At 49.5% G+C, this 24,321-nt stretch overlaps 1 protein-coding gene across 5 annotated transcripts in view; it reads left to right on the forward strand.

Moving 5' to 3' along the window:
* PRMT7 (protein arginine methyltransferase 7) overlaps positions 1-23,326 on the forward strand; it is a 49,666-nt gene extending 26,340 nt beyond the window's left edge. For 2 of the 5 annotated variants that reach the window (XM_032325201.1, XM_032325204.1), the window contains exons 6-18: positions 1,543-1,655; positions 4,824-5,065; positions 5,288-5,468; positions 11,912-12,039; positions 12,475-12,610; positions 14,071-14,154; positions 14,746-14,793; positions 15,437-15,526; positions 19,846-20,007; positions 21,093-21,167; positions 21,939-22,099; positions 22,797-22,893; positions 23,102-23,326. In XM_032325201.1, coding sequence (XP_032181092.1) covers positions 1,543-1,655; positions 4,824-5,065; positions 5,288-5,468; positions 11,912-12,039; positions 12,475-12,610; positions 14,071-14,154; positions 14,746-14,793; positions 15,437-15,526; positions 19,846-20,007; positions 21,093-21,167; positions 21,939-22,099; positions 22,797-22,893; positions 23,102-23,278 — 1,694 coding nt within the window. In that variant the 3' untranslated portion in view covers positions 23,279-23,326. The remainder of the gene's footprint in view (positions 1-1,542; positions 1,656-4,823; positions 5,066-5,287; positions 5,469-11,911; positions 12,040-12,474; positions 12,611-14,070; positions 14,155-14,745; positions 14,794-15,436; positions 15,527-19,845; positions 20,008-21,092; positions 21,168-21,938; positions 22,100-22,796; positions 22,894-23,101) is intronic. The other 3 variants (XM_032325202.1, XM_032325203.1, XM_032325205.1) reach the window with 3 other exon arrangements.
* Positions 23,327-24,321: the final 995 nt, after the last annotated feature.

Raw genomic sequence — 24,321 nt, forward strand, 5'->3', positions numbered from 1 at the left:
AATACAAGGGTGGGTCAGGCCAGGTGGAGGTATTCAATCTAGTGGAGGTGCATACTGTCTCCTAGCTACCCAGGAGTGTGGGCCTCTGCCCTTTGGGAGCCTTTTGGCGCCAATCCTAACCAAGGTGTGATAGGCTAAATCAAATGTCTACTAGGGTAAATTGTAATTCAGTTGGTCGCCTAGCGTCACTGTGGAGTTTCCTGTGTGTGTTACAGTCTCATTGGCCACCTGTGTGTGGCCAGGCCCAACCACATGGCCTTTGCTCTATAAAAGTTAGTCTGGAAAGCAGGGAGGGGTCATCCTCTCTGTAGGGGCGGCCCTAACTGGTCAGTTTGTCGGTGTGATTCCTGATGCTTGGCAGGAAATAAAGCTTTGCTTGACCTTCGACTTGTATCAGTCTCGCTCCTTTAATCACGGACCCATTATTGGGGTACCCAATTTTGAGGGGACCCAACAGTCAGCTCTTACCTTTGCTGTCCTAACCACCACCACTTGGAGCAGGTCTCATTACCCTTGTACAGATGAGGTGACTGACAGCACTGAGGGTTCCGGGCCAGAAGGTGGGATCTAGGCTCGGGTCTCCATGACTAAAGGTTCGGTTCAGTCTCTCTGTACCGCACCCTCCTTTGAGCCTCCTTAATGCTTCTCTTTCCTTAAATTGTCCTTGAAACTCATCTTCTCTGTAGGAAAGATGAGTGGGCTTTGTCAGATTGGAATTCGTGCAGCCTTAGGAGTGTTCACAGCTAATTCTCTGTGATGAATAGCCCCTTTCAAAGTTAATTTTGTCTCTTGGCTCATTAAAAATTAAAATTGTAGAAGTAACATTACATTACATTACAGAGGTTCAGGAAATAGAGTCAGCCAAAAGATCTCCCCTACTCCTACTATCCTAAACAACTATTACTTGGGGGCTCGTTGTTTGGTAGCAAGAAACTTAATTTAGGGGGCTTTGGTGTAAGGAACTGGGGAATCCTGGATCTTGAAGTATCACTGGAATTATGCAGCCTTTCTAGCTTTGGTTTCCTCTCCCTCCATGAAGCCTAGAAATACTTGAAGGACCAATGTTCAGTTTTGCTTTTCAAATCATTTTTGCTAATATATTAATAGTTTAATTGTTAATTTGTAACTCCAGTTGCTAATAATAATGAAACATTTTCCACGTACTTGATTGATTAGTTTTTCTGTGATGAATTGTCTATTTGTATTTTTGCCTGGTTTTCTTTTTGGGTGTTTATAGTTTTCTTACTAGTTCTGTGAGTCCCATGCAATATTAAACATACAGAAAAATTAAGAGTGGTATAGCAAACACTGCATTCTCATAACCAAGATTTACCAATTGGTAGTATTTCGATGTGTGTATGTCTATCAAAATGGGTTTTTTGGTGAGCCATTAGAAAGTTTCATGACACTTCTAGATAAATTGAATGTATGGATGTGCTTTCAGAGTAATGATCTGTTCACCTTTTATCTTTCATGTATTTGCTGTCAGTATTTTTTCTCATTGATCATTTGCTTCTGGCTCTGATTCCTTGTGTTTCTCAGATGGTGACATGCCATGCCGTGCCAATATCCTGATCACAGAGCTGTTTGACACAGAATTGATCGGAGAAGGAGCGCTGCCCTCCTATGAGCATGCGCACAGACATCTTGTGCAGGTAGGGACCTGGGGCCTCCCTCGGCTACATTGCTGTGCTCTCTGCTGGCTCGCACAGGTCTCCTTGGTGCCCCACGCTCTGCACAGCCTGAGCCCTCTGTACTTCACTATATCCCCTAGGATACCCTAGATTCCTGGGAGACTCCGCTTCTCCTTAATTAGGACTTGTGGGTCTCTTACCAAGTCTTCGTAGGCTAGAGCTGAAAGGCAAGAAACTGTCTTCAGCTTCATTCATCCAAGGTTCTTTAACTGTCACCTGTGTATAAGGCATTCTAGTATCCTGGGAGAAAAACAAAACATTCTTCCTGTTTCTAAGACCCACACTGGTCGGGGATGGTATAGACTGGTTGGGCCAGGTGGAAAGGCCGACAGAAGCACCAGTAACATTTGTTTTAAGACTGGCAGATGAGGGCCAGGATGAGGAGATACGGGTATATAGAGAGAAGGTGAAACATGGAAAGGCCCTGAGGAGAGGGAGAGGTATCCCAGGTAGCAGACCTGTTCTCTCCGTCAGTGGGAAGACCCCTCAGGCAGGCTTGTGAGCTGATGGTGGAAAGTCAGAGAGAGGGAGGAAGGCCTTGAATGCCAAGCCCTCTCTCCATTCTAGGGGAAAGAATTTAGGTAGTGATAATCTTTGGCAGTTTTTTGGAGAAGGGAGAGGCATGCTGACAGTGTTATCGGAGACATTGGTCTTCCTTTTTTATGGACATAAATGTCTCCAGAGGTAAAGGCCAGCTGGGAAGGTGTGAGTGTTTGCCACTTTTGCTGCCACCTGTATTGTGGGCACCATCTGGGCGAGCCTGCAGCTGCCTCCATCTGGGGCCCTGTGTGGGGGTTCTTGGTGTGGCCAGAGTAAAGAATGTGGCTCCTTCCAGGTCACTTGGGGCCACAGGCCACATTATTTACCCAGTCAGTGTGTGATAGTGATCACACTGTGAGATGTCTCCTTTTCTCCAAGATGGAAGATGTTTTTCTCGTAATTTGGTAGTAATTATTTCTATTTCTCCACATTAAAGCTGTGAACTAGATGAATCCCTAGAACAGAGAACACAAGGATATTTAAAATTACACTAGTGTTGCCCAATTGGCCTCCCTCAAATTCATCTAATAATTAAGAAGGTGTGCAGGCAGCTGTCTGCAGTTTCCTTTCTCAGCTGGTCTGTGTGGCCAGGTGTCCATTGTCTGTTCTAATCACTGCCCTCATCTGCCCACCTTGTGTCTGAGCTGGAAAGAGTTACAGCTTTTCAAAAAGGCTTCCATTGCCTGCCCCTTTTCCTGCCCTGTTGGAGGTCATGCAGCCAGGATGCTGTATGTCTGACAGATAGTCCATGCAGTGGTGAGTGACCCAGTGATGGATCTAGGAGGTAAATTTATTGGGTGCCTTCATTTTGCCAGCCAGGGATATGAAGGTGTGCTCCCAGGCAGGCAGGTTGGTGAGCAGGCTGTCACAGTACAGTTGGAGGGTACGCTCCAGTGGTGGTCAGTGGGGTGAGATCCTACCCGCTGTGGTAGGGGAAGATGGGAAGCATCAAGGAAAATAAAGCTCCAGCAGAGTCAGTCTTGAAGAGTAATCAAGTGTTGGTAGGTCATACGGGGGCGTTCTCAGTGGAGGAGGTCAGCATGCACAAAGATGGGAAGGTGAGCTGGTGCGGTGGGAGTTGTTGGCGTTATGGGTAGTGTGGGAGGTGGGCTTAGAGCTGAGGATGGAGGGCTGGGCAGGACTAGACTGAGATGGGCCACTGTGCAGTGTGGTGCCACAGGAGGGTTGTAAGCAGGGGTTGATACCAGGTTCAGGTAGGCAGGCACATGGAGAGCATTTGGGATGCTAGATCAGGGGTGGGAAGACTGGTTAGAAGGTGGTTGGAGTCATTTAGGCTCTGAGGCTGAGGTGGGCCTCGGCTGAAACCAGAGAAATGGGCCTGGGCAGGTAGCCTTGGGGAGGAGGGAGGTGGTCAAGGACTTGGTAATTACTTAGATGTGGAGGCATTGAGGATGATGCCAGGGTTTGGGGCTTGGGAGACTGGATTGGATGGTGGTGCTCCTTATTGAATGGGAAGATGGGACGAGGACCGGGCTCAGGCAGGAGGGGAAGAGGTGAACGTGATTTGTTTGGTTTAGGCAGAGTTTGAGCTACCTGAGGGTCAGATAAATAAGAGAGAACCAAGAGACTTTGGGCTGTGCGGTATTTGGTAAACGGAAACGGGCTGGCTGACATCCCTCACAGGAGAGTGTGTGGAGCGAGAGAGATGGGCCAGACTAGGTCTGTGGGGGGTTCTCTCTCTTTGAAGGATGGGTAGGGAAGCACAGCCTTGTGAAGCAGCCAGAGGGGGAGAACAGTGTTTTTCATCCAGAGCCATGCGTGGAGACGTTTCTGGTGTCACAACTGAGAGGAGGCTGTTGTTGGCATCTTGTGGCTAGAGGCCAGGGATGTTCGTGAACACCATATGATGCACGGAACAGCCCCCACAGCAAAGGGTCATCTGACTGAAGAGGACTCTTGTGTGGAGGCAGGCAAACCCCGTGCCTGTCATTTCCCTGCAGCGGCCGCTGTGAGTGTCCTCTTCATGGCTGGGCACCTGCCGCCTGGTGCATAGAGGCTATCAGGTGAAGCACAGAGGTAGGAGGGAAACCAGGTGAGCGACTGCAGCCAAAACCAAACGAGGGGAGTGGTTGGCGGTGCCTGGTGAGGCCAGGAGGTCAGGTCATCCGAGGGTGGACACTTACCCATTGTGCTGTGCGGTAAAAAGGTTCTGGGTCTGGGTGAGAGCTGTGCTGAAGAGAACTCAGAGCCCAGTGCCAGCATCACTGCTTAGCAGACTTGGACTCTTTGTGCAGAGTTGGTGTGGGAGTTAATGAGCATGATGACAATTAAGGATTATTTTTGAAGTATTTGAGAGTGTCATGTAGTTGGGAACTTACCTGACATAAATCATTTTAGGCATAATGTGTATTCTTTTCGAAATCTGGTTCCTTTTTTTTGCTTCCCCAAGGACATTAGGCTAAGAACAGTTCACCATCCTCATAGTGAGTGGGAAGGCGTTGGATGCTATTCAGCCGACCTGATATTAAGGAACAAGCCTCTTGATCAGTGAGAATTGCTGTGGGTTTGTTTTATAATACATCTACCGGTTTATTGTTCTCTTCTTTTGTTTTTGTAACATACACTTAGGAAAACTGTGAAGCCGTGCCTCATAGGGCGACTGTCTATGCGCAGCTGGTGGAGTCCAGGAGGATGTGGTCGTGGAATAAACTCTTTCCTGTCCGCGTTCAGACTGGCCACGGAGAGCAGGTCATCGTCCCCCCCTTGGAACTGGAGAGGTGCCCCGGTGCCCCGTCTGTCTATGACATTCAGCTGAATCAGGTGTCGCCCACTGACTTCACTGCCCTCAGTGATGTGATGCCCATGTTCAGGTACCAAGGAACCGGACCAGCCAGTGGTGCTTTGAGATAATTTGGTGGAACTGGGGGCTTTAGAAGTTTTTCATGAATGAGAAGGAAATCTAGCTAAGGTCACCTTCTGAAGGCAGGAGTCTGTTGCAAACAAGTCTCATTGTTGGCGATGTCACTATAAAAGCTTAAAAATGGAGGCTGTGAGCTTTAAATATGCTTAAGTTCCTGCATATTCTTCCACAGTGTGGACTTTAGCAAGCAAGTCAGTAGCTCAGCGGCCTGCCACAGCCGGCAGTTTGAACCTCTGGCATCGGGCCGAGCTCAGGTGGTTCTCTCCTGGTGGGACATTGAAATGGACCCTGAGGGGAAGATCAAGTGCACCATGGCCCCCTTCTGGGCACACTCAGACCCAGAGGAGCTCCAGGTAAGAAGAGGTAGGAGTTGAGCACGTTTTCATGTAAATTAGGAAACTTGTCTGCTTTTGGTTGTGGGAAAGTAGTATGTTGAACCTTAGATTCACAGGAATTTAGAGACAGGAGGACTGTGTCAGGATTTTTTTTTTAAGATTTTATTTATTTATATGACAGAACGAGAGAGAGAGCGTGAGAGTGTGTGTGCGCACGTGTGCACACGAGGGCACAAGCAGGTGAGCGGCAGGCAGAGGGAGGGGGAGAAGCAGGCTCCACGCTGAGTGTGGGGATACACACACACACACACACACACACACACATACCGCCCCCCCAGCCTGTGGCAGGCAGAGGAGTGGGAGAGGTAGCCTCCCCGCCGAGTGTGGAGAAGGAGAGAGACAGACACACACATGCACGCACACACGCACACACACCTGCCCCCACCATGGCCCTGAGATCATGGCCTGAGCCGAAGCCAAGAGTTGGCCCCTTGACTGAGCCACCCAGGTACCAGTCAGAGAAGAGTTAAAACAACAGCAGCAGCAAAAAGGCAAGGGAACCCATGGTAAGCTAGAAAACAGACCTCAGAGTCTGCTGAGTTCATGCACGGCACCAGCAGACACGAGGCCGCAGAGGGGTGCTGGCTCACATGGCGTTGCTCAGAGCCCCCACCCCCAGCTCCCGTGGAACCCCAGGGCCTCAGCTCAGCTTGGAATGAAGGACTGTGGTCTGTCTGCAGCCTCGTTTTCTGTGCCCTCAAAATCTTGTGTAGCTTAATAGAAAGTGGGCAGAGGATGTAAACTACAGAAAAGTGCATGGTTTTAACACAAAACGAAAAGCTCTTAAGCCTCGCTTGTACGAGCAGTGCAGATGTAAACTGCATTTAGACCTTTATTTTCCACCTGTTAGTGTTAAAGTTCAGAAAGGTTGGTGATGAACCTCCTCTGGGAGGTGCTGTGGGGAAAGGCAGGCCCATGAACGTCAGAGCTTCTGTGGAGTGTGGGGAGACCCTGTCTGTCCCTGTGGGAAGGGACACCACTTCTAGACGTTTAGGCTCTGGGTAAAGTTGCATAGGCGTACAATGACGTGTGTGCCAGAATACTCACGACAGCCCTGACTTAATGAAAAAGGACCAGAACACCCTAGAAGCTAGCAATAGGGGACTGGCTAAGTCTGTTGTCCTACATCCATTTAGAGGGTGAAGCAGGTCCCTGAGCACTGCTGGAGAACAGTCTCCAGGACAGTTGATGAAGTTCTAGAACCTAGGTGAGGTTCGGTGGGCTGAGGTTCGGAGCCGATGACCAAGAAAGAATTCTTGAGACATCTTTGGTGCAAAATGGTGGTTTATTAAAGCATGGGGACAGGACCCGTGGGCAGGGAGAGCTGCTGCCCCGGGTTGTGAGGGTCGGCATGTTATATACCTGGTGGTTGGGGGAAGGTGAGGGGAAGGGATGGGAGGTTTCAACAGAGTTCTCACGTGTTAAGGACGGCCTGCAAGGTGCTGGGGGGAGGCCTTGCCCTTATGGCCTGATCAATGTCGTCTTTAGGTCAGGCACTAACATCAAGATAATTGGGAGATTCTTGGTGGGGTGTTATGATCCGGCTATCATTTACATTCCCTTCTACCTCAGTCTCCTCCAGTTTATGGTGAGAGGGAGACATTAGGGCTTCAGGAACCGAAACTTATTTGCCTCTGGAAATTTGTGCTATTGATAAGGTAACCTCCCTGTTTAGGTCTCTAGGACATCTGTAGAGCAAGGGAGATTCCTGTTCTGCAGGATTGCGTTCCCTGCAAGTTAACTGTTTATCGTTTTATGGCAGTCAGGGGTGCCTGAGGAATGCTACACATATGGAGGGGAGCAGGTGGAGAGGGGGTGCAAGGCGCCAGCTTTTGCTCTGTCCTCAGCCAGTCTCCTGCTCCCTCATCACAGTCATTAAATAAACACAAATAAGAGGTGCAGAACAGTGTGTGTCGTGCCAGCGTTCGTGTTATTTAAGATGAGAATATATGTGTTTATGACTTTACGTGTGTGGTGGGTGTGTGCGAGAGTATCTTTGGAAGCATTTATAGAAGTTGGTAAAAGTGGTCGCTTCTGGGAAGGGGGCTGGAGGTGAGGGGTGGAAAGGAAACTTAACTTTTCACTCCATGACCGTTTTGTATATTTTGAATTTTCTCTGATGTGCATGTATTGTCTACCCTCTATACACACACTCAAAGAGGGGGGAAGTGGGAAAGCCGCTTCAGTGCTGAGAAACTAAACCTTCCTTGAGGGGCCCGAAGGCAAACTCAGGACAAAGCACAAACTGACACCATGCAACCCCCACTCCCAGCCCCAGGTGGGCTCTGTGTGACATTCCTCAGGCATTCCTGCTGTCCCAAAGCCGAGGGAAGGAAAAACAAATGATTAACTGATAGAGATCGAGGACCTGAGTCTCCTTCAGTTTACGAAATGTCTTAGTGATTTACAAGAAAAAAGCATTCTTATCAATAAAACATTCTTATCAATAACCCAAAGTCCAGCAGGAGACTCCCAGCTGTCTTAATGCTTTACTAGAGGCACAACAACCTTAACTTAACAATGCTGAGGTCTCCAGTATCTTGGAAGTCCTCTTAGGATATGAAAATCCTTTTGAAACTTCCCTTTTCCTTACCTCCCCCAACTCCCAGGTATCTAATCAGCCACCTCGCATGGTCCTGGTGCCGCTCTTTCTGCCTACGGCTTCTTTTGGCATGCTTTCATAAAAACACCATTTCGCACCAAAGGCGTCTCAAGAATTCTTTCTTGGCCCTTGGCTCCAGACCCTACAACTTCTCCATTTCCATGAAAACCATCCCTTCTCTACCTCGTAGGCTCTGCGCACCATTCTGTCTGTATTCTGTTGTTACCATATGCTGGGCACTGGATTTATCTCCATTGCTGCCCTGTTAGTTCTGGGTGTACATGGGGTGACACCGGGGGACGGCCTTTGCTGCTCCTCTGCTCCCTGAGTTAGCGCTTAGGCCAAAGGGTCATGACTGCTGCAGGATTGCAGATGACCCTCCCCACCCCTGGGCCTGTGAGGTCCCCCATCTCCCCTCTGCCCTTCGGCTGCCTGGCCCTCGGTGGCCATGCCTCCAAGCAGTGTATATGAACTTCTTTGTGCACAGCCTGGTCTGTAGGCTGAGCGTGAGTTTGGAGGCGGGAGGGGGCTGGTCAGAACTCACCCACGGAATTGAGATAGACACTGGGCTGCTTGCTTCATCTCCAGGAATGTGACGGATGTAAAATTAACATAAGAATGCTAAATGCTAATACTTTCATTTGCACATTTTCACAGTGCTGCCTGTGTGGTTTTGGAATACAGGGTGAGGTTCACTGGGGTGAGGTCCAGAACCCCTGACCAAGAAATAATTCTTGAGACATCTTTGGTGCAAAAAGGTAGTTTTATTGAAGTAAGGTGACAAGATCGGTGGGAAGAAAGAGCTGCTGCCCCAGGGTCTTGAGGAGTGGTGATTAAATACTTGGGAGTTGGGGGAAGTTAAGGAAAAGGGACGGTTCAAAAGAACTTTAATATGCTAAAAAGGACCCACCTACGAGATACCAGAGGCTCTGGGGTTGCCGTGTTAAGGTTTCCCCTTCTAGCAAAGGGGTGTTCTCTGTAGCAAAGTGTTAGCGCTAGGATAGTAGGGAGACTCCTGGCAGCTGCGGGGTGAGCTTATGTTTTGTCTCCAGCTGGCCTTCTCCCTCATCACTACTGTGTATCTTCTTATTCCTTCAGTCCTCATACGAGACGTGCCCAAACTGAGACCGAGGTACGACCCAGCCTTTTGGAGCAGGGCCTCGGGTCTAGGCCACAGTGGTTGGTGCTTATTTCCTGACTGGGGTTTGTGTCCTCGCTTTACCGGCAGTGATTTAATGGACTGTTAGAAATTTGAAGAGCCGCAGTGGATCTCCCTCATAACTTCACTGAACTGCTCTTGGTCTGAAATATAGTCTACGCCAAGGGCCAGTGGGTTCAGTCAGCAGCCCTCAATTTAGCATTAGGACCTGGGAGGCTGGTGTGTGAGGATGGGATGGTCAGGGAACTCGGAACCATAATCCAGGAGGGGTTGGGGAAGGCTTCTCTTGTCTTTGAGTCAGTTTGCTTAGTAAGGAAAAGAACAGGTTTTAGAGAATCAATTTTTTTTTCCTTGTTAGCATTTACTTATTCTGTATGGTGTTTAGTTACACTGACTTTTTTTTTTAAAAAGATATTTATTTATTTATTTATTTGGCACAGAGAGAGAGAGAGAGATCACAAGTAGGCAGAGAGTCAGAGAGAGAGAGAGAGAAGCAGGCCCCCCACTGAGCAAAGAGCCCAATGCTGGGCTCTATCCCAGGACCCTGGGATCATGACCTGAGCCAAAAGCAGCGGCCCAATCCACTGAGCCACCCAGGCGCCCCTACACTGTCATTTTTTAGCTGTTATGTTCAAGTAGACATTTTAGACACCTAGAAATGTCATTCACCTGCCTTTTGGTTAAATTCAGATCTGGGTAGGCAGAGTGCAAGTTCCTGAAAAGTAGGGCTGGTGTCAGCTCTCTTTGCGTCTGCCCACAGTGCTTTGGGAGTCTCCCAGGGACCAAGTTTTTCTTAGTTCCGGCTGATAACAGAGAATGAACACACACTCATCTCATCAGAATTGAGCCAGGCATCCACTTTTTAGGATGGTTCTTTGTTTTTTAAAAACAGGCTTTAAAAAAAATAAAAAGAGGCTTAAAGATTATGAGAGTAATAACCCTCCTTGTGTAAAATAAAAAGGAGACCAAAATCACTCGGGGTCCTGTCACTGCAGAGAGCTCCCTTTTGATCTCTTTCCACATGCAGGAGATTGTGGCGCTGGTTTCTGTTTTCATGCTGCACGGAGTCTGCAGTTACCATCTTCAGTGCCTTCTCATATTCTGTATAAGGACTTGTAGAGCCATTTCTGAGCCGCTGGACCTTTGGGTTGGTGCCAGTTTTTGCTAGTCTGGATCTGTAATAAGGGCGTTCATGTGAATATAGCTTTTTTCCTTTAGTTTTTCTTTACCTTTTTTTAAACTTCTCTTTTTCAGTGTTCCAAGATTCATTGTTTATGCACCACGCCCAGTGCTCCATGCAATACCTGTCCTCCTTAATACCCACCACTAGGCCCAACCACCTCCACCCCCAGAACCCTCAGTTTGTTTCTCAGAGTCCACAGTCTCTCATGGTTTGTCTCCCCTCCGATTTCCCCCAGTCCCTTCTCCTTTCCTTCACCCAGTGTCCTCTGTGTTACTCCTTATGCTTCACAAGTAAGTGAAACCACCTGACAGTTGACTCTCTGCTTGACTTACTTCACTTAGCTTAATCTTCTCCAGTCTCCTTTGGTTTTTCTTATCAAAGAATTCTGTATACAGGGTTTGTAGTGTCAAAAAGGATGAATGCAGCTTATTAAAAGTTGACTCTGGATCATCATAAACTGTTTAGAATTTAAAGTTATTTAGAGTATTTTAGTAATTTAGAGTAATACTAAATTTAGATTCCAGGTCTTTAAAAACTATTTTATATTATTTTATTTATTATTATTTTTTTATTTTTTTGAATAAATGCACTGTACTAGGTGTGGAGCTCAGCACAGGGCTTGAACTCATGATCCCAAGATCGCGAGTTGGAGTCTTACCAAGTGAGCCACCCAGGCTCCCCTAAAAATTTTAATTCAAAAGAATAAACAGAACAAGACCCTTCTGTACTATTTTCCCAACTTTTTATTTTGAAAAATTCTAAATCGACAGAATAAATGAAAATAAATACTGATATGCCCTTTACTTAAATTTCCCAGTTGTTGGGACGCCTGGGTGGCTCAGTTGGTTAAGCGGCTGCCTTCGGCTCAGGTCATGATCCCAGCGTCCTGGGATCGAGTCCCACATCGGGCTCCTTGCTCCGCAGGGAGCCTGCTTCTCCCTCTGACTCTGCCTGCCACTCTCTCTGCCTGTGTTTGCTCTCTCTCTCTCTCTCTCTCTGACAAATAAATAAAATCTTAAAAAAAAAAAAAAAAAAAAAAAAAAATTTCCCAGTTGTTAACATTTATATGTTTGTTTGTCTCTTCCCCCATCTTCCCTCTCTGCTTCCCTTCTTCATTGCCTACACACACACACACACACACACACACACACACACACACGAGGTGGAGGCATGCATATGTACACATGCACACACATGGGGTGGAGGCTGGAGTCCCCTGTCCTGAACCCCTCTTGAAGACCACATTGCTTTCTTCTAAAGCCAGCAGCACTCTAGCAGGCTTTCTGGCCATTAGCCACTCACTTGAGAATTCTCCTCTCTATCTCTTTGGCAAGAGCAGGCATCTGCACAGCATGGTCTCCCTGCAAGCGGGTTTGGGCTTGGGTTTTGACTTCTGGATTAGAATCATTGCCCTTTCTGCAGCTTGGGGACGGTTGATTCTCTGTTCCCTGTTTCAGTGGCGGGACCACTGGATGCAGTGTGTGTACTTCCTGCCACAAGAAGAGCCCGTTGTCCAAGGCTCAAGCCTCTTCCTGCTAGCCCACCACGACGACTACTGTGTATGGTACAGCCTCCAGAAGACCAGGTATGCCCTGTGTCTTGTGGGCAGGGCGGGGGTGTGTGCTCTGGGCCAGCGACTCTGTGCACTTCTGGAAGTTCACCTTATAAACCCTGTAGAGGCATGAGTGGGCAAGTTTGCATCTGAACAGAGTGAGAGTAAGAAATAAGAGTGAAAGTTTTGTGACTGGCGCTGTTAGCGCCTATTGTCACGTACTCAGAAGAGGCTGCCCTGGTTGTAGGGCCCCCATTTGGAAGAGACCTAGATGAGAAGACTTGAATTGGGGGGTCTTCTAACCTCTAATGCCCCTTTGCAAGCACGTTCCTAGGCTCTTGGCCTCTAGAGGTTGGGGGTGTGCCTACCACCTTTACCGGGCAGATCCCTGAGCCATGCCTTCATGCCTGCCAGTGCCTAGCAGGTCATGCTCATCATGTGTGTCTGTCTGTTCATTTCCTGGCCTAGCCCCGAAAAGAATGGGAGAGTCTCCCCACCACGCCCCGTGTGCGACTGCCAAGCTCATCTGCTCTGGACCCGGCCTCGGTTTGGAGAGATCAATGATCAGGACAGAACTGAACGATACGTCCAGGCCCTAAGAACGGTCAGTGTGCAGCCCCTTGGGTGGTTATAGGCAAGAGGGAGTTGGTACCATGGGCTCCAGCTCATTGTTTACTTACAGTTGGTTGGTTTTGATTTCTGTGGTTCCTGGTCTTCTGGTGGCTTCTGGGTGGGCCCTCAGGTGGTGAGCCAGGGAGCATGTTACCAGGCTTGTTCTCTACTCTCCTATGAGAGCCTCTGCCTGGGAGTCTTACCCAGTCTCTGCCTTTGTCCCTCGAAACATGTTGCCTTTGTGGTCACTAGCAGTTGCTGTGGGCGATCCCAGTGGATTCGGCAACCCCATCCTTCCTTTCATCTGCCTCCTTTCTAAAATTTTCTAGGGGCGCCTGGGTGGCTCAGTTACTAAGCATCTGCCTTTGGTTCAGGTCATGATCTCGGGGTCCTGGGATCAAGCCCCACATCGGGCTCCCTGCTCTACAGGAAGCCTGTTTCTCCCTCTCCCCCTGCTTGTGTTCCCTCTTTTGCTCTCTCTCTGTCAAATAAATAAATAAAATCTTCAGATAATAATAATAAAAAATAAAAATAAATAAAATTTTCTGAAATACATATCTGGTTAGGGGTGCCTGGGTGGCTTAGTTGGTTAAGTGACTACCTTCAGCTCAGGTCATGTTCCTGGAGTCCCAGGACTGAATCCCACATTGGGCTCCCTGCAGAGCAGGGAGTCTACTTCTCCCTCTGAGGGCTCCCCCTCCCTGGCTCGCTCTCTCATTCTCCCACTCATCCTCTCTCTCTCAAATAAATACAATCTTTAAAAATATATATATACACATATATATATGTATGTATGTGTGTATGAATGAATGAATGAATGAATGAATGAATGGATCTGGTTATATAACTCTCCTGCCTAAAAACATTTGTTCCCTGCTGCCTGTAGCTGTGGTCTCTTAGGCCAGGACCACACACAGGCTTTGGAGGGGAGTCTCTTGGGCCTCTTGGAGTTGTATGCAAAAATATGTGTGCATATATGCAAATGGATGCATTTTTGCAGGAGGGGGATCCAAACTGTCTTGAGTTTCTCTCCAAGGGTTCTGCGACCTGTAAAGGAATCACTGCCTTTGGCGAGTCACTTGAGGGACCCACAGCTATCTGTGCTGTGACCAGAAAGGGAAGAGATTGGGAGGTGGCCCCCAGCAAGTGGGGCAGGTCTTCAGCTGGGCTTTTTAGGACAGCTTGTGGAGAGTCTTTCCTGACAGTGAGGTCTGGGTGAGGAGAGGTGGCTGAGGTGGGTACGTTGGAGGGCGGGGGCTGCTACTGCTTGGCAAGCCTGACTGTGGGGACCCAAGAAGATCTAGCTGGGTGTTGAGGGTGTAGAATCGGATCGAAGGATCACAGAGTGAGTTGGTGGAGTCAGAAGAAGGGAAGCATTTCTGTTAGCGCGCCAACAAGAATTTCTTGACCTACCCTAAGAAAACCTGTGTTGAGGTGGTTCTTCTCCCGCAGGTGCTGAAGCCGGACAGCGTGTGCCTTTGTGTCAGTGATGGCAGTCTGCTGTCCTTGCTGGCCCATCACCTTGGGGCAGAGCAGGTACTGGACAGGCGCCGTTCTGCTGGTTTTCCGAAGGCGGCTCTTGAGTTTGAATGTTACGTGGTCTGGGTACATAGTTCTGTGACTCAGGCTCTTTGCAGAGCACAGCTGCCGTGGATGCAGGAACTTTGGGGTTGATCGCCTCGGTGTGCAGGCAGGAGTGAGGCTGTAGCTGTTCCTGTAGAGCTGCAGTTCCTTGTCAGAGTCTGCACCTTGTAAGGGCCAGTGCGGCAAGGGGGAGTGGTGCAGGGGCGGCTGGGTGGCTCAGTCTGTGAAGCCTTCCACTTCATGACCTTCCACTCAGGTCATGATCCCAGGGTCCTGGGTTCAAGCCTCCCTGCTCAGTGGGGTGTCTGCTTCTCCCTCTCCCTCTGTCTCACCCTCCTCCCCCCTCTCGCACACACACACTCACTCTCTCAAATGAAGTCTTTGTGGGGAGAAAAGGGGATGCTGTCCCCATGGGTAATGAACACAGGTGGACTTGGTTAGGCGGTACCTTCTGCCTTGGAATGATCTTGTTGATGGTTGATCTTTAATTTCTTTTTCTCTCAAGTCAATCTCCTACAACTAAGAGCATGGTATTCTCTTTAGGTATTTACCGTAGAGAGCTCAGCAGCTTCGCACAGACTGATGAAAAAAGTAAGTGATAATGGTTGTTACTGAAATTATGAGGGGACTGGGTGGGGGCTTGCCTTCCTGCGTCTGGGATTGATGGCTTTGATGCTGTGTTGGCACTAAGGGAGCTAGTGAGAACCCCCTCCATCTTGAGAGCTGGCTCAGAAATCTGGGCTGTCACTGGATAGTAGCAAACCTCCAGACTCTGCTTTGTGTTTTGTGGCTTTTCTCCTCACTTCACATAAAACTAACAAAACTAAAATCTTTTGCAGTGATACAGCTGAGCTTATGATTCGTTTTGCCACCCGGTGCCCAGAGAGTCACTGCTCACAAGCTGACCTGACTAGTTGGTCCTGTGACCGTTATTTCTCCCCCAGATGATTGGCTTTGATTTCTCTTCTCTGAAAGAAACTCCCAGAAATACAACAAGGCTGTTGCTGGGTCTTGCTTACGTGCCTGCAAGAGAAATTTGTTTTGCTATTACAACATTTTGCTAGTGATCTCATCCTTGGGGCACTGGATGCCCCTGGAGGAGAGAATTTCCACAAAGCAGATGAAAGTGGTCCTCTAGAACTGTTTGGCCAGAAAACTGCGAACAGACCAGGCAACTCTGAGGGGTTGGTTTTTCCTAGACAAAAAGAGTACTTTCATTTTTTTTCTTGTTAAGATTTTCAAGGCTAACCATGTGGAAGATAAAGTTCATATAATAGAGAAACGGCCTGAGTTGTTAATGTCTGCAGACTTGGAGGATGAAAAGGTGAGTGGCGATGGCTCTGTCTTTGCATGGAGGGCGCAGCACTGCGCTGATCTGAGCGCCCCCTTCTCGCGGCTGCAGGGGGGCTCCCACCCCGGACTTGGCCGCTCTCAACTCTAGCTGATCTCTGCTGCTTCTGAGGGAGGGCACAGTGGCTGTCTTGAGACGAGCAGCTGCGCGTTGTGGCCTCTCTGCCGTCTTCCTTCCCAGCGCTCCAGCTCCACTTGCTCCCGTGTTTTGGTTCGCCTTTCTGCCTACTTCCTGCCATGGCTGCCGTTGCTCTTCTGATCATCTGTCCCCCATGGTAGTTGGTCTTCTGACCACCCCACCCCACCCAGTGTGCCTCTGAAACTACTCCCACCCCTTAGTGACCTGAGAAACCAAACACAGTCTTCCCGCACATTTCTTCTTACCAGCCTCCTGGACCCTCATGACCCAGAGGCCTTCCTAACACATTTCTTTTTAGGTCCATAAGAGACTGGTTTTTTTAGGGGCACCTGGGTGGCTCAGTCGGTTGAGCATCTGACTGTTGATTTTGGCTCAGGTCATGATCTCAGGGTCCTGGGGTCGAGTCGCCCTCCTGGAGAATCCTTAAGGTTCTCTCTCTCCCTCTGCCCCTCCCCCTGCTCACATGAGCTCTATCTTTCTCTCTCTCAAATAAATAAAATCTTTAAAGAAGGAGAAAGAGACTGCTTTTTTCCAGGTCTCAGCTTCTCATGGGTTTCTGTTCCTTTACTCAATCCTTTTAGCAGTATTTCTTGGTACTTTCTCCTTGTCTTTTCTGTCTTTTCTGTCCATCTGTGTCTCTTCTCTGGGTGATCATTTCCCATAAGGGAATCTTTGGCCGCCAAAGCTGGGACTGCAAATCTCTTATGTCCAGGGACCAAGCTTTTTTTTTTTTTGACAGCTTTGCTGAGAATTGATGTGCCATAAAATTAACCCATTTCAAGTGTGCAATTCAGTGATTTTTTTGTAAATTTGTATAATTATACAACTATCGCATATTTCAGTTTTAGAGCATTTCTGTCACCTAGCCCCTTGACCCAGGAAAGCACTGATCTGGTTTCTGTCTATAAAATAGTGTTTTCTGGGCATTTTATATAAGTGGAATAAAACGATGTGTGAACTTTAGTGTTGGGCTTCTTTCACTGGTCATGCCTTTGAGGTTCGTCCATTTGTAGAACATGCTGGCATTTTGTTCCTTCTCAGTGCTGAATAGTATGCGGAGCGCATGTTGTTTCTTCGCTCACCTCTTGGTGGGTGTTTGGATTGTTTCAAAACCGACTTTCGGCCTTTAAAATAATGCTGCTGTGAACTTTTTTTTTTTTTTTAAGATTTTATTTATTTGACAGAGAGAGATCACAAGTAGGCAGAGAGGCAGGCCGAGAGAGAGAGGAGGAAGCAGACTCCCTCCTGAGCAAAGAAGTGGGGCTCAATCCCAGGACCCTGAGATCATGACCTGAGCCCAAGGCAGCGGTTTAACCACCACCCAGGCGCCCTGCTGTGAACTCTTTTCTTTCTTCTTTTTTCAGTTTTAGGAGGGAACTGATGCAGCTAGGTTTTTAAATTTAAATTTGTTTAGAAGTTTTATTTGTCCATATAATCTCTATGCTCAACATGGTGCTCAGAATCATGACCCTGAGATCAAGAGTTCTGTCCCCTTCGGGCTGAGGCAGCCAGGTGCCGCCATAGCTGCTGTGAGCATAGACAGATGTCTTTGTGAGGATATATGTTTTTAATTCTCTGAGATGCGGAGGCTTGGAATCACTGAATTGTGTGGGTTTTTTTTATACTTTTTTCTTTCTTTTTTTTTTTTTTTAAGATACAATTTATTAGAGGGAGAGACCGTGACAGAGGGAGCCCAAGCATGGGGAGTGGGAGAGGAGGAAGCAGGCTCCCTGCCGAGCAGGGAGCCTGATGGGAGGCCTGATCCCATGACCTGAGCGGAAGGCAGACCATCCCAGGTTCCTGAGATCATGACCTGAGCCGAAGGCAGCAGACGCTTAATGACTGAGCCACAAAGCACCCCTTCATTTAACTCTTTAAGATACCACTACACTGTTGTCCAAAGCAGCTATACCATTTTACATCCCCACTAGTAACATGTATGAAAGTTTCAATTTTTCTCTATCTTTATTGGCACTTCGTACTGTCTGTCATTTTTATTATGGTCATTTTAGGTTGTGTAGTAATGTCTCATAATTTTGATTTGTATTTGCCTAATGACTAATGATGTTGAACTTGAACACCTTTGCATATGCTCATTAGCTGTCCTATGTCTAATTTGGTGACATAGTTATTCTTTTGCCCATTTTTTCCCCCATGCTTTTTTTTTTTTTAAGGAAGAATGTTTTTGAGATATAATTTACATACCATAGAATTCACCCACTTGAAGTGTGAAATTCAGTGATTTAGTGCATTATAAGGTCATACAATCATCACTACAATTTGTTTCAGAACATTTTCATCACCTAAAAAGAAACCCTGTGCCCGTTAGCAGTCACTTCGCGTTTGCCCCCAGTCCTCCCAGCCTGTTGGCAACCCCCAATCTGCTTTTTGTCCAGAGATTTTTAGATTCTGGACACTGCATAAAAATGGAATCATATGAAATGTGTGGTCTGTTTGTGGTTAGCTTCTTTCAAGGTTCATCCACGTTGTAGCATAAATCAGTACTCCATTTCTTCTTACTGCTGAAGAATATTCCATTGCATTGGAGAGACCACATTTTGTTTATCTGTTCAGCAGTTGATGGACACTTGGCTTGTTTCTGCTTTTCAGCTGCTATGCATGTGACTGTCTGAATACTCAGTCCAAGTTGTACTTGCCTCTGCTTTCAGCTCAGGTCATAATCCCAGAGTCCTGGGCTCGAGACCCTCATCGGGCTCCCTGCACCGCGGGGAGCCTGCTTTCTCCCCTCTCTCTGCCTGCTTCTCTGCCTACTTGTGATCTCTCTCTGTCAAATAAATAAATAAAATCTTTAAAAATTAAAAAAAAAATTAAAAATACTCCGGTTCTGCAAGCCACTGATAATGGCACACCCGCTAGCCTCCAGGTCAGTAGAGTAGTGACTAGCAGGGGTGAGACCAGGCTTTCTTGCCTTGTTCCAATGTAGTAGGGCCAACTCTTTTCTGTCTTCGGTGTTTCCTTCTGCATCTTCCTTACCTCAGCTGGACACCCAGGTGTCATCTTAGACTGGCCCCTCCCTTGATGCCCATCTGCTTGGGCCACCCCCTGGGTGCCCTGTCTCCTCAGCATCTGCCACATCTCCCAGTCCTTCTTCTGTACACTCTCTGCTCCTTCCTTGGACCATTGCAGTACTCAGCCAAGTCCTCTCCTGTGCCCATGCTTCCTGTGGGTGGTGTCTCCACATGCTTCATTCAGAGGGCTCTTTCTAAAACACATTTCTTCTTGGGCACCTGGATGGCTCAGTTGGTTGAGCAACTCGATGGGGAGTCTGCTTCTCCCTCTGACCCATCCCTGTCCCGTGCTCTCTATCTCACTCACTCTTTCAAATAAATAAAATCTTAGAACAGAATACATCTCTTCTCATTTTGAACCCCTGAGGAAGGCATTTAGAGATCTCTTATCTCTAGGAAAGAGTCCAGTGCCCTTGACCTGTCATCATCTGCCTTTGGACTACCCGGCTCCTCTCCATTTCTCTGGCCTCACCCTTTGCTGATCCTACTGTGTTTGCTCGTGTAACAAGCTCCTGAAGGGCCTTGCTGTCACATCCGTGCTTTTGCCCCTGCATCCTTCTGCTAGCATCCCTGGTCTTGTGCTTTTCTGACTCCTAGTCATATGTTTGTTCATTAACTTGGCAAACATTTACTGACCATTTGCTCAGGTCCAGGCACTTTGTAGGGTGCTGGGGTACTGTGCTGCCGACGTCCCCACTTCTGTGGTGCTCAAAACCTAGCAAGGAAGCCTGATAGAGGAGCACTGATAACCGTCTGTCATGATGAGCTGTGAGTGGGGACCTACTAACAGGATGCCATTCAGCCCTTCTGATGCTGTTCCTTCTGGGGTCCCTCCACATGCTCCTTCCTCGCCTCTGCCTGTCAGCAGCTTACCACGCTGTACAAGGATGGCCCCAGCTCTGTCTGTTCCCTTTACCCTTCTGTGCTCCCGAGGGCAGGGCTCAGGTGTGCTTCTCATCTTTGTGTCCTTCAGGGCAGGTGCAGACCTGGCGTGCTCACTGGTTGCCCGAGTGAGTGAATGAGTGCCTTTTTATTTCCATGTTTCCCATGACACTTGTAACCTGCCTTCACTCTTTAGCTAGATCATTCTGACGCCTCGGTCCTGTTTCTTGCTCTGGTTGCCAGGTCTCTCTCCTCGTGGGGGAGCCGTTCTTCACCACCAGCCTGCTGCCGTGGCACAACCTCTATTTCTGGTATGTGCGGACTGCCGTGGACCAGCATCTGGGACCTGGTGCCGTGGTGCTGCCCCAGGCCGCCTCGCTGCACGCTGTGGTTGTGGAGTTCAGGGTAGGCCACCCAGAAGTTGTTGCAGAAGGGGTGGGAGGTGGGGGTCCTGGTTTTCTTGCAGAGACCTTGGGTGCAGGTGGAACAGTGTGAATCCTAACGATAGGAGGCTCTGCTTTTCTGTGTCAGCACACTACAGGGTTGTATGGAAAAGGCTTGCCTTTGTACAAATGCAGTAATTTGGCATATGAAATGGAAATGGCTGTGTGTTGTCATTTTACAATTATCCCTTATCAGAATAATTAAAAAGCATAAGTGAAGAGTTTCAGAAGACATGCTGTTCGGCTCGCTCTGCTCTTACTAAGAGCTGACGCTCCAGTTGTTAAAAGCATTTTGAGATGTAAAGTCAGCTTCTTTATGCAAGAAAAAATTGAAAAGCTTCATTTTAATTTTCTCATCAAAGCAGAACCAGTCACAAAGTCGTTTTGGGAAAGGCATTTCTTCTTAAAAGGATTTTGAAATGCTTTCAACCTTAGAAGTAGAGTGAACCTTCTTTGATATTTCTTTGATAAGAGCAGCTTCATCTGTTGGCAGCTCAATGGCTCTGTGGCTTATTTTCTGGGCATTTCTTCCATGTTGTTTATTCACCTGATGAGATTTCCATGGGAGTTCTGGCTTTTGAGGCCCAGGGGGGAATATGGGAATGAGACGAAGAATTGGTGGGCCTTTGTGCACTTCTGGTCCCCTCCTTCCCATTGTCCTCGTGCCCTGATCCTAGATGCAGAGTCTCAGGAACTAGTTTACAGACTTCTTCCCAAAGAAACCCCATCCCAGTGGCTCTGGCCGATTGTCCACCTTTGGGAGAGGACTTGGGGGTCATGTGAGACTTGGCAGATTTGAGCGACCATCCTGGATCCTTGATCATCTCTCAGCCCTGTCAACCTGGGGCTCTCTTCCAAGCGTGGGGGAACATGGTGTGCCTCAGGGTTGGGGCTGGGCCACCCCCAGCCTGATTTCACTGACACTTCCTGCTCTTGTCATGACGCTTGTGTGCCTGTGGGTGGGTGCGGGAGCTGGTGTGCTATCCTATGGAACCTGTGATAACCGTCTCCGGCTGAGTGTCAACAAGGGCTGTGCCTTCCTTATAGGACCTGTGGCGGATCCGGAGTCCCTGTGGTAACTGTGAAGGCTTTGATGTGCACATCATGGATGATATGATTAAGGTTGGTGGGGCCCCACTTCCTCCCTACAGTGTTCTATCCACCCGCTCCATGTGGCCATGGTGTCCTGTCCCTCGCACTTGGCCTTCCTTTACACAGTGCAAGTGGGCCTGTGGCTCCTGAGTCTGGCTCCGTTTCATACCCCACCCATTACCCCTGCCCCTTGGGCTGCACCCTGCTTGGCTTTACACACTCTCCTTGCTACTAGCTCGTATGTGACCTTCAGGCGGCAGCCCAGAGATCACCTGCGGGGCAGCGTTCCTGCCTGGCCCTGTTCTTAGCTGAAGGCTAGTGTCCCCAGGCACTGTGACTCCTGTCTCGAGCCCCTGGACTGGGAGCCTCATGTAGGGATGACCTGGCAGCTGTAGTGCTCAGGAAAGGTCACTGAATGGGTACACGTCCAAGTGCCAGATGTTGTTTTGTTTTTATTTTGTTTTGACCACTGCAGACATTTGGCTCTCAGAGTAGCTGAGGAGACTGGCCGAGTCATCCCATCTTAAAAGGCAGATGATGAGGCTTAGGCGAAGCGGCTTGCTGCAGAGACACTTGAGTGCAGTAGTGGGGAGGGAGAAGGCAGCTGGTCTGCTGCAGTTGCCTGTGGTCTTTCTGTGAGGACCCACTGTCCCAGGCGACTGCGGCAGTTATTCTGAGGGACCTGGGCCAAGGGGGTGAAGGACCACGGGCCTAGACCTTGGAGACTGGACATGAGCCCCTCATCCCTAGGCTGTCGGCTCTTTGTTTCTGCACACCCTCACCTCCCCTTAACCTTCTCAGCGTGCCCTGGACTTCAGGGAGAGCAAGGAGGCCGAGCCCCACCCGCTGTGGGAGTACCCATGCCGCTGCTTGTCCGAGCCCCAGCAGATCCTGACCTTTGATTTTCGGCACCCAGTCCCCCCACACCCGGTCCGTGCTGAGGGCTCCATCGAGCTGAGGAGGTGAGAACAGGTTCCAGGGTGCAGCAGGTGGGGAAGAGAGGGTGGGGCCTGCTTTCAGTCTAGTTACTGCTCTGGTGGCTAAGCACTTACTTCCGTGGCTTTCACGTGTCTGGGATGGCCTCCTTATCTGGGCCTTGCCCTTCCTGGTCCGAAGTGGCCCTGAGTCTGTGGCGGGTCCCCACAGCCCCTGGGTGTGTACAGGTGGAGAGGGAGAGCCAGAGTGGGCTTTGCACATCCCCCCACATCTGCAGCGCCTGTTGAGCTCAGCGGCATGAGAATCAGAGCTGTAGAGAAATGTGATTTTTTGGTTGCTATGGTTACTCATTGGGCCATTTTTCTGGAACTCTGCTGGGAACTAAAGCGGCTTAGGAATTGGTAAGGGCTGCTCATTGTGAGGCACGGTTGGGCCATCCAGCTCCAGCACCCTTCACAGGGAGGAGCTGCTGCTTCCCTGAGGAAACACTCTGGCCCCATGGTTCCTCTGAGTGCTTGGCCAGGGTACAGGGAGCAAGTGGGGCTTTGGTTGTGGTTCTTTTTGCTCAGTTATTTTCACTAAGTAGCCGTTAGCTAAGTAGCCTTCCTGATTGGGCAGGAAGGAAAGACCAGTGGTTTCTGGAAGGCAGAGGGAAGCTGTAGCTATGCTTGCCCATCTTTTGCATGGCTGTTTCTCTGTGGCCCAACATCCCCCTACCCCCAGGCCTGGGAGGAGCCACGGGGCCGTCCTGTGGATGGAATACCACCTGACCCCGGACAGCACTGTCAGCACCGGCCTCCTGAAGCCTCCAGACGACAAGGTAGTGCTGTGTACCTGAGTCCCAGAGCAGGCCAAGCCTGCGAGCTGGCGCTCCTCTGGGTATCCCTCGCATAGGCAGCCAGATCGCGACTCCTCCGTGGCCTGGGCCCGAGCAGCAGCTTCTCGTGGCGAGTGGCCCTGGGCTGGAGGCTGACCAGGAGGGGGCTCCGGTGCCAGGAGCCCTCACTATCTTCTTGTTGCTTCTACAGGGCGACTGTTGCTGGAACCCTCACTGCAAGCAAGCTGTGTACTTCTTCACCAGCCCGGACTGCGGGGTCCCGCAAGGCGGCCCTCGGACCGTCAGCTATACCGTGGAGTTCCACCCCCGCACTGGAGACATCAGCATGGATTTCACTCTCTCAGACACCCTGGAGGACGGATGCTGACACTCACTTGTTGAGAAATAAAGTGGCCCGAGGGCTCTGGGCTCTGAATGGTGTGAAGGCCCCTCTCTTTTCAGGGCCCAGTTAAATCTCTGGGCTCTCAGGAGCCCCCTTTTTGCATTTTTGCACTGCCAGTTCCTTGCTTTGGGTGTGACAGGCAGCACAGCTGCTGACTGAATTTGGAGCTGAGGAGGGGCCAGGGAGCCCTCCCGGCTGTAGGTCTGAAGCACTCCAGCAGCTCTCACTTGGCAGTGTCCCTGTGCTGTGCTGGGAGTGGGCTGGGTGGCTTGTGTGCTCTCAGCTGTGAAGAGCGTGGGTGGTTGGGCTGCCCCTGTGGGAGAGGCCTGGCCTAGGAGTGGCTTTTAGAGGCAGAGCTGCTGACTTGGGGCTAGGCCCTGGTCCTGAAAGAGCATGGCAGGGCTGTCCTTATGTGTTGGGTGACGTTACCCGGATATACCCGTAAGCATCTGGCCTCAATACACAGCATCAGCAGGTGACGGGGACTTGACACCTGGACATCTGACTGCTGCTCAGAGGATAGGGAGGAGGTGGTCTCAAAGCATTTCCTGAGATGCAGACCTGGGAAACCAGCCATCAGGAGGAGGATCCAGGAGGTAAAGCCTTTTCCTGTGTGGCCCCATTCCGGCAGAAGGACCTCCTGCCAACTACCAGGCCTGGGCTGATAGGTACCATATAGCCACCCCACCCCAGCCTGGCCCCCTTGCTTTGGCGCGGAAGACCAGAGTGTCCTGAGGCGGTTCCAGCCTTGCTTCTCCCCAACTCGAGGTGCCCTTCATTCTTTATTCCCACTCCAGATGGACCAGGAGATAGTAGGAACCCAGGTGGCCTGGTTTTCTGGCAGTTCGGGGCAGACTTAGCCTGTTCCCATGCTGCTTGGGCGAGGGGGCGGAGGCAGGAAAGGTGGGCCCCCCATAGCCTGGCCCCAGCTTGTCACTCAAATAAGAGAACACCAGCCTTGAGCCTCACAGTTTTATTTTCTTATTATCTATCCTTCCGTTCAGCACCAATAAAGGGAAAAAACACCT

This window comes from Mustela erminea, chromosome 19, assembly GCF_009829155.1.
Source record: "Mustela erminea isolate mMusErm1 chromosome 19, mMusErm1.Pri, whole genome shotgun sequence".
NCBI classification, from domain to species: domain Eukaryota; kingdom Metazoa; phylum Chordata; class Mammalia; order Carnivora; family Mustelidae; genus Mustela; species Mustela erminea.